The following is a 9,956-nucleotide window of genomic DNA, read 5'->3' as shown; positions in this document are numbered from 1 at the left end:
CATTCCCATAGGGTGAGGAGTGGGAAGAGGCTCCTTGTTTGCTGCTTCTCTTTCAGAGGAAGAGGATTACCCCCTTGATCTATCATGGGTGCATCCTCCTCCCCCTGCCTTCATGTTCTCAGAATTTGAAAATCTAGGTGCTGCTGTAGTGTGGTATGCAACCTCCAAATATCTGGAAAAGTGGAATCCAGCAGCTACCATAAAAACTAGTGCTTTGATGTAAGGATTTTGAGATCTCATGGTTGCAGGCACAACCTTGAAGTCATCTTGGTAGTTTGGCAAGATTATAAACATTGCCTGGACACTAGATGTCAATTTGTCATTGATACGCTTTCCCTTGAAGGACATCTAGAACCTATATATACTATAAGCAGGGATATGAGCTTTCAGTGCTCTTACAACATGGAAAATGCAATTTCTTGTCCTTCTCACCTAAACTACTTTAGAAAAGCAGCGATGCTTGTGCTGGTTTTATATCTGCAAAGATTACCCTATCTATTTTGAAGGACACGTCTGTACTGCGCACCTGTTGATACTATAAGCTGCCTCATGCAGGTGACTTCCTGTAGCATGCCAGGTGTGGGGGAAGCTTTTTCTCCCACACAAGCCTGTTCGTGCATTGTGCGAAATGTATAAAGAGGAAGATTCCATGCCAGGACAAATGAACATTTTGTGATCAGAAAGCTTGAATTCTTAAACATCTGTGAACTTGTATGATTCATCTTGGCTGCATTAGTCTGCTCCTTTGGGTCAAGAGGAGGGCAAGGAGCTATGAAGGACTCTACACTCTGACAATTGCAAATCTCATTCAGCATGCATTGCCCATACCACTCAAGCATACCTTATCCACTAAAGTTTTTTTCTTCATTGTGGGAACCTGAGATGCTTAGGAAGCTGACTGCTGTGCCCAATAACCACACACAGCTCTTCTGCATTTCCATGGAATCCTTGCTCCAGGTGCCAAGTTGTCACGAGCAATTTAACTTGTGCCAGGGCCTTGAAGAGAGCATTAACCTGGTTTTCACCTCCCATTGGTGCTGCAGTGTAGGAAACCTATCTGCTGCCTTCCCTACTAAGTACTTTAATTTGAGCCTTAGAGTGCCATATGGCACAGCTCCTGAACCTCTTTCAGTGCTAGGGCTGAGCTCTGGAAGATTAACTAGCAGGACACACGTGAGGATAGGCTTCTTTCTCTGGCACAGTTGGAAATCCGTCCCTCCCACCAACCTGCCTCCTACTAAAGTTTAGCAAACATTTCACACCTTTGCACACAGATCTGAAAGCCTGCTGGTGCCAAATAGGGTCCTCGCAGCAGTGTCAGGCTGCAGAAGCACCTAAGGCAAAGTCAGGACTGCTGCCTTCCACTAGCTGCTAAAAATGAGCTCCTTGGTATCTTATTGATGCTGGGAGCCTTTCCAGCAACTTAGCTGGGTTCTAGAAGGCATTGGCCTGGGCTGTCGTTACCTTCCACAAATCCCTGCCTTCTCTCTTGGCTCCTGTTTCCTGTGCCAGCTAACTCCAGTCTCGGTGCTATTGCTGCATTCCCTCCTCTGTGATGCTCCTTGCCAAAAATTCTGAAATGGACTGTGGGAAGTAGTATCATCTAGACTGTGTGTGTTTTAAGTACCTGCATCCTTGAGTATTCCCTCGGCTGGTAAAGAGGTTGAAGTTCTCTTCAGGGCTGTGTACACTGCTATGAAAATAAAGGTGTTTGCATAATTTGTTCTCATTCTGCTTATTGGGAGGGGCAAAACCAGATGCAGAAGCCCTGACCCCAACTACTGGTAGTCTTGCTCAGCCGCACCTCTGGCTTCTGAGATTTTAGCAGGCATTACCCTCACACTTTCAAGCATGCCATTATAACTGTAAGGGCTAGAAATAGGCTCTAAAACATGTATTTTTAGCTATTTGAAAGCTGAAATTTTGAGGAAGAGAATTGGGAGTCTTGGCTGTTTTAAGCAGAAAAGTCATATTCATCAAACGGAACATTTCATTTCAAGTCTACTGATGTTCTCCTCCTCCCCTCCCCCATTGCACACGTACACTTATGTTTGGAAATCTGAGCAAAGTACAGGGTTACATTAAAAGCATGCAAGCATTGAATACAAAATGGTCTTTAATTGAAATCTGCAGTGCCATTACTCATCTAGCAATGTTATTACCATACAGACATGATCTATTTTACAAGGGTGGATGTTAAAACAAGTGTATAGGGCGCAGAGATCCAAAGTGGTAGGAAGTATGGCTTCACCTAAGGGACTGAGAACTTGCCTTCCACAGGAAGAATGACAAACTGGGCTGGGATTGGTCTCAGGATGAGTCATGTCATGCTCACTGCGCAGAGCAACCTTTTCTAGGGGGCCGGTCCTGTGAGAGCTTGATTTAGGACTAGGAAATGAATGTAGCCATGAAGAGCCTGAACGGAGAAGATACAACAGGGAGGCCTAAGTCAGAGTTAAAAGGTTAGGATTAACGGAAGGGCTTAGCTATCTTGATTCAAAAGAGCATGCACCATCTACAAAGAGGATGGTCCTCAATAAGGGAGGTGGGCTCTTTCTAAGGAGTGCTTCCTTCATTCTTAATTTGTGGTTTCAATAAAGTGTGGGTTAGCTGATAGTTTTGGCTGCCATTCAATTGATAAATGCAAATTTCTACTCTCAGTCCAGGATTGTCTCCTATAACTGGCAGCAATTCTGTCAAGATCTGAGGCCAAGATCTCGCTCTCTCCTGGCTGTGTTACCTGAAGTTCTTGAACTGGAAGTGCCGGTGCTTGAAATTGGGACCTTATGCATGGGAAGCATGTGCTTTTATCACTAAATTATGGCTTCGTGCTAATCTGTTGCATTGCCATGTAGTTGAACTCTTGCTGTCCTAGGCCACAACTGGCTATTATGTCTACATTTGGCGAGACTTTTATACTGCAAGATTTTGAAGATAGTTTATCTTACCAGTTTCCATTGTGGCTCGCAACATGGCACACATGACCCATAGAACGAAGCAAGGGTGGGGTTTTTTTAATATGTGTGGGCTCTTTGGTGGTACTCAGTAGCTAGGTGTGAAATCTAGTGCTGAAACAAATGCAAGCTCAAAAGGAGACTGATTTTCAAGCATTAAAAATGGGCAGAGTAAACAGCAGTTATGGCTGTAGTTCCGGCAAAACTCTGGCTTTGAAAGTTATTTGTGTCAAAATTTGGAGTTTCTCACTGCTGTTAGAGCCTATGAAATACCTTGCCTGGATCAGATCAAAGATTTGTCTGGTCTAGAATGCTTAATGAGAATCTTGCCTGTCTGATTCCACCTGCCATTCAAAACGGTACCTCTGCCTTGTAGACTTGCCAAGAATACTCTTTTAACAATCATGTACCGTGTTTGGATGGGCAGGCTGGAAAACATAGTCTTCCTGCTTTCCCTTTGGAGATTTTCCAGAGTGTCAACGTATTTGGGAGTAGCTGTAAAATTTTGTGGTCAGTGTTTTAGGGAACTTAGAGTAAGGTGTGCTGGACTCTGTTTAAGTGGCTCAAAACCTTAAATTCTGCACAAAGGAAATGGTACAGAGTTCTGTCTAAATTATACACACATGTATATGGTTTCCTAAATGGCATAATTTATTCTGTTTGGGCTAGTCGTGCGGGAAAGGCAAGGAACTATGATGGTGCTGAGCATTTTTAAAACTCGTTTTTCCTTGCATTTTAACAGATCATTTAAACAGAATTATTGCCTGCTACAAGTCTTCAGGAGGAGGTGGGCCATACATTTCACAAAAACAAAAATGAGGTTCTGAGCCACTTGACGGGAGTTCAATTTGGAGTCCTTGCAAAACTCCTTTTGCTCCATTGGCAGATGCAATTTCAAATCCTTTCTTTTAAAATGTTTTCCCCGAGCTCTAGGGAGATCTTTCTTGCTCTCCCTGCTTTAAAGATTGGCAGAGAGCAGATGGATCTCCTGTGGGCATAGGAAAAGCTGCTGATGTCACTATGCTTAATGCCTGGGTGTGGGGCAGGGGGGTAAGAACTATGCCTTTTTGGTCCGTGGCTAGGGCATCCCTGCATTATTGAATGCTAACCCAGTGGAAACTGCTAGCAGCTAGAGATTGGTTTGCTATGTCTAGTGTGCCTCCTGCAGAGCTGGCAGATTTTATGCTCCTTCTACCTGCTGTTGGAATTAATGGGCTTTTTGGTAGAATCCCTCACACCCATCTGTCTGACTGGCCTTTAGCTCAGCCCAGGCCTGGAAAACTGAGCACTTTCACTGGGTGTCCAGTTGGTTGGTGGAAATGGTCTCTGAAGCCCCAAGAGATCACACAAAAGCTCTGCTAGGCAACGCTGTACACTTTCACTCCCTGGTTACACCATCTGCTGGGTGGACACATGAAAACATGGCACAATGGTCTAATCCACCCCAGCTGGAAATCTGCTGTCTGCATGATCACTCAGGCTGGCAGTTTTAAGGGGACTGGCCAGCTCTTTGTGGTGTGTGGGTTTTTTACCCTTTCTTTTTGCTACCTGCTTTTCTTAAGCCCAGCAAATTTAAATACATCAGTGTATGTTTAAACATGTGATTGCCTTTCTTGCCCTCTGTGAAAGGCTGCAACTGTTATGAGAACTGGAGTCATTTGGACTCGGAAAATGGTGTAGACATAGGAGAACCTCTTTTCTTTTTTTTGAAGAGCATGTCAAATGAAGGGGCTAGTCCTCACAGCTGAGCTATATTGCAGTGAAGATATAGGCTCAAAACACTGTGAGGGAGGTGGGCCTCTGCAGGCTAAAATGTTACCCTCTTCTCTTCAATAAAAATTGAGATTTCGTAAGATCCCAAATTCTGCATCAGTTTCAGCGTTTGCATGGTAAAGCCACAGCTACATAGAATACATACAAAATTGAAAAGAGCAAGATGAAATACCCACATCTGGCTTGAGATTAGGCGTATCGGAGGAGAGAGGTTCGCCCCATGAGCCTATCTAAGGAGTGGGTTATCTCTATGGACTGACTGGTGTAGCAAAATGAGGTTTTATTGCAGATCCGTAAAGCAAAGGTGATACAGAAATGGGCCATCAAGGACCTAGGTTGGTGGATTGGGGAAAATTTCCTGGCCACAACTGCCACCATCACAGAATTTGATCAGCAGCAGCAGCAGCTTGCCTTGGCAGCCGGGACAGGACTTCATGAGGCTATTATGAGCTGCCTTACAACATATGCCAGTAGGCTATCTGTTCTAGCACCATCAACCCTGACTGGCAGGATATCTCAAATCCAGCTCTCCAGGGTTGTTAGGCAACTCCCCTCACCCCAGGTTTGTTATCTGAACTCCAATGGACTGAACATTTCTCAATGCATGTAAACCATAGGTTGTAGCACCATGCAAAAGCCTGCTTATGATTATAGTGAATTCTCCCCTAAAGCTGCTGCACACAAGAGGTCTCTGACCTGGCGACCCTCTGAAAGTGGTTGACTCTAACTCCCATCATCCCCTGGCCACCATGGCGATGCTGGCTGGGGATGCTGGGAGGTGCTGTCCAACACATCCAGTAGACTGCCAGGTTGGGGAAGGCTGTGATAGCGCATCATTATTCTGCCTAAGCACCTGAGGCAATCCTGCCCCCTTGTGGTCGGAAAGGGATTAGCACCAGGGCAATATTTCTGTCCATCTGTAAAAGTCTTAACATTTAAGCCTGAGCCACGCAACGGTTTTAATGTAGAACCTCTTGGTGGGACTGGGGGCTAACCTCTGTGAAAATGTGAGTAAATGCAAAAGGCGAGAGGGCCTCGTTGGATGTGAATGAGCAAGTCACAGCCAGCCCCTACACATCTGCAATCACCTGCCCTGCAGCTCTTCACAGATCAAGCCCGACCTGTGAGCACATTCAAGTGTGCTGTTATTTTTTCAGTGTTGTTCTGGCAGGGCCTATGAACAATGCTCCAGGAGGTGGTGAAAGGGCCACTGGAAGGAACCCCTCTCCTCCCTTAGCACTGACAGATGAGCGCACGTCTGGAACAAGCCACAACCCATCCAGCCAGAGAATCAAGAGGCGCACAGGAAATCATTCTGGGGTAGCCTGTTCCCCTTCCTTTCCGGAGTTTTGCCTTTGTCAATTGCTCGAGGGTGGTCACTTTTCCAGGAGGCACGCGCCACACAGACGGTTGTGTCAGGATGGAAAGACGAGCTCCACTACCCCCAAAACGCATGGCTGAGATCCCCTCTGGCCTGCGCCACTTTGACTTTTTACATCGGGGCTTTCCTGGGTCTGTTGACGTCTGCCAGCCTGACCTAAACTCTCTCATCCCTGGGGTTTATCAAACAAATAAGCAACAAATGTAAAGGGAGGGGGGGAAACGGACATCTTTCTCTAAACCAAGACCTTCACCTGAGAAACCAAGAGAAAGGGGGGGGGGCTTTCCTTGCAAGTGTAAACTCCATGGGCCCCCCCTTTCCCCTTTTAAGCATTACAGAAGTCTGGCAGAATCAGGGTCAGCATTGCAAATCCCACTTCCTGCCCCTCCCGCCCCCCCCTTAATCCCCCACACCCTGTTATACAGACCCATTTTGACAGGGACACACGTTAAGTGCAAATGTAAACATTCCTCATTATATAAATTAATAAATAAATAAATAAACAAAAAGTGCAGTGCATGTTGGTGCCAGCAGAGAGCAGGATGGAGCTGTTTTCCCACCCACACCCACCGCCACCCCCAAAATTGGAATGGGGCCATGGAGAGAGTGAGTGCAGGGAGTGAGGGAAGGGAGAAGATGGTGCAAAGTTGCTGGGCTCTGAACTCAGTTCCCAAGCACAGGAATGTGTGTGTGTGTGTGTGTGTGAGTATGTGTTGGGAGGTGGAGGTGTTGCACTTCGGCTTTGGTTGTTACTTGTGGGAAGAGATATATTGGGGGACAGGAAACAACTTATTTTCAAGTTGTGGGGGCTGGGAGGGAGTTTCCGTGCTGACTGCGGCCCAAACATGCATTGAGTCCATCGCAGAGACAGTCTGGTTGGTGCCCGGGATGTGCCTTGTCCAGCCAAGAAGATGGTGAGAAGGGCCTTAGTGTTCCCTCGGTGCAGCTTGCCGCCTTCCTTTGGCTGGCGAAAGCATGATTTCCCAGCCTGAGTCTTCTCCCTATCTCTCTGCCCCTTGGTGGCTCATCAGGCCTGGCTAATGCTGGTTGGTCGTCTGCTGGATCCCGCAAGGTTCAGGACTCTTGAAGCAGAATGGAAGGGATCGATTCCTTCCCACACGTTGTAGATTAGAAGCCTTCCTGCTTTGTTGCAGGGCCAACAACTGCAGGTTTGTGTGTTCGTTTGTTCTAAGTCCCCAGCTGCTCCGAGTGAAAATGGCAAGCCCTGATGGCTGGAAGTGACCCTTAATCACCACCACCCCAGTCCGACAGAATGCAGGAATGGGAGGGGGGGCGGGGAGGACGAGGCGTGCTGGCTCTCCTTCCAGAGATTATGAGATAATATAGATTTATATAGAGCTTTATAGATTATTTATATAAATATCTGGGGAGAAGGTGGTGGTGCAGGGAGGCAGAGGTGGGGCGGGAACTGTACAACCCGGGAAAGGGAAAGCCAAGCGGGTGAGATCACAAACTGGGCATGTCCGGAAGTCTCTGCACCTCCCCGCTGCCTGAATGGTCCAGCTCAGCACTGTCGCAGTCCGAATCCTCATAGGCAGCCGGGTCCTGGAAAGAGAAGAAGAGAGTTGGAAAAAGAGGATTCGGTGGGAGGAAGAGTGGAAGAACCCAGCCCCTCCACAAAATACTAGGCCCTGATTTAGGTGGCAAGATAGAGGCCGCTGCACTTGGAAAAACAAACATTCTGCACCACGAAAAGTGGAAAACAGGCCCTTGCACATTATGCAAATAAAGTGGTTTTGCCACTTGGTTGCTTATGTTGCACAATTGATTTCACTTTTGCCGGTCATGGGAAAAGGCAATGAATGCTGTGCCCCTTGACCACTGGAAATCCATCTCTTTGGTTTTGGAACTTTTGCTAGAAATCGTCCATATACTTTTAAGGCTCTCCTCGTTACCTTAAGGGCTAGAAACCTGATAATTTAAAAGGAAAGCCAGTTCTCTTGAGAGGCTGCATGCCACTTCCATGTTTGCTTACAATACTGTACATTCACATGAATAGCAAACCAGCAGCCACCAAGACCAGGAGTTATAAATCCTCAGGGGTTATAGGTAATATTGACACTGTTGCCCAGTTTTACAGTAATACTGAACTAGGTTGACTTTTTTGCCCAGCAGCATTCCCAAAGTCCCTGCATTGCCCATGTTCACCACCAGAGGGTAATCCTGAGTCAAAACCAAGAAGGCCCGCAGTCCCTGCGGTATTCGCGGCACCAAAAGTGATGTCAGCCCCCGGGCATGCTTGCTCCGCACCCACCTCTCCAACGTTCTGCTCGGCACTGAGCTGGCGCTTGACGAGCCGAATGGCCGCCTCCTTTTCGGACAGCCCATCGGAGTGGCCTAGGATGTCGTCATCTGAGCGTTCGGCATCCAGCCGTTCGTCTGTGTTGGTGCTGGCCACGTCAGGAGTGCCACCACTGTGGGAAGCCGTGGTCCCCTCGCTGCCCGTGCCCTCCTCGCCGTCCCCGTCAGAGAAGTTCTCAGAGCTGAAGGTGGAGAGCGATTGCCGCTTGCTCATCGCCTGAGGCCACCTGGGGAAGAGGGGAAGAGAGGCATCTGTCAGTCGTGGCGAGCTGCGGAGACCCCTCCCCCATAGTGAAGTACAGTTTTTTTTAAAAAATGTGGCGTGCTCTCAATCCCTTGTGGAGGCCCCAACTTTCAAGGAAGGGCCTAGAAGTGGTACCAGCAGGGCAGGAATTTGGGGCAGAAGTCCAGAGCCCCATTCAGTGAAATGAGCTGGAGGGCCCTCAAACGCAGCAGGGTCTAGTTTACCAAGTGATGCGCGTGGCATCTAAAGAGGGGTGGGCGGGTGGGAGTGTCCGTAAGACCATGATATCCAGAGACTAAAATTATCTAAGGTCTAGAGAAGTCTAGAGAAGCTGTCTAGAGGTCTAGACAGTCTAGAGAAGCTGCTGGAAGTGGCCAGGAATCTGGAAATGGTGCTTGCAGGAAGATATCCATTCAAGTGAATGACAGCACCCTGCTACATAGATTTCAAGACTGAAGCTGGAACGAGATGTTACAGGGTACGTGTGGCTGCCGACAGAAACTGGAGTGATGTATCTCCTTCTCCTTCCCTGGCAACGTACTAAAACCAAACAAATGACAAGACATCACTGCACTGCAAGGGCTGGATCCAGAATCTGCCTGAGGAAGGGCTCCGGCTGCGGAACAGCCCTCTGCCTGATTTTTGGGGATCCCCCCTCCCCCCACTGTTCACCCCATTCAGCAGGGTCTCCTGACTCTCTGTATAGCATTTTCAGGGGGCTGGAGGGGCTGCTGTGGGAAAGAGGGTGTGTGTGAGATCCACTTCTGCTGGCACAGTTGCTCCAGTTTAAGTCTGGATCCAACCTGATGTCTCCCCTCCATACACACACGCATGCAATCAGCTCCCAATTAAGCAGAGAGGAGTGGGGATGGAGAAACTCAAGAGCACAGTGTAGTGAGATCACACATTTTATTTTAGGAGAGAAGAGGAGGAGATACATAGCTGCATCCCTGAATCTCCAGTAGTGTCTAGCTCCATCAAAGAGCTTCATAGATTTCCAGGACTAATTGATCATCAGAGTCACCCCACATGTAGAAAGCCAGCATGACAGGGAGGTGGGTCTGGGCTGACTTTAGTCTTCTTGGCCTAGTTTAATCTTCTGCCTACCATGCTAGTTCAGCCTCCCCCCAAATTGCAGGACACAGAATAATGGGCTCAAGTTACAGGAAGCCAGATTCCGGCTGAACATCAGGAAAAACTTCCTGACTGTTAGAGCAATACGACAATGGAACCCATTCCCTAGGGAGGTGGTGGGCTCTCCCACACTGGAGGCGTTCAAGAT

The 9,956-nt window shown here is 47.8% G+C and overlaps 1 protein-coding gene across 1 annotated transcript in view; it reads right to left on the bottom strand.

The window, feature by feature from the left end:
* Nucleotides 1-7,453: 7,453 nt before the first annotated feature.
* The window catches only part of MAP3K12 (mitogen-activated protein kinase kinase kinase 12), a 116,839-nt gene continuing 114,336 nt past the window's right edge, over nt 7,454-9,956 (bottom strand). Inside the window, exons 13-14 of the mRNA XM_084836740.1 lie at nt 8,384-8,657; nt 7,454-7,674 (exon numbers count right to left, since the gene is read on the bottom strand). Of these exons, the coding sequence (XP_084692866.1) occupies nt 7,576-7,674; nt 8,384-8,657 (373 nt within the window). The 3' untranslated portion in view covers nt 7,454-7,575. The remainder of the gene's footprint in view (nt 7,675-8,383; nt 8,658-9,956) is intronic.

Source organism: Heloderma suspectum, chromosome 2 (genome assembly GCF_057233095.1).
Source record: "Heloderma suspectum isolate Gila_16-S chromosome 2, 16-S_ref, whole genome shotgun sequence".
NCBI lineage: Eukaryota > Metazoa > Chordata > Lepidosauria > Squamata > Helodermatidae > Heloderma > Heloderma suspectum.
The sequence above is the reverse complement of the archived record's forward strand: the minus strand, read 5'-3'. Positions and strand labels throughout refer to the sequence as shown.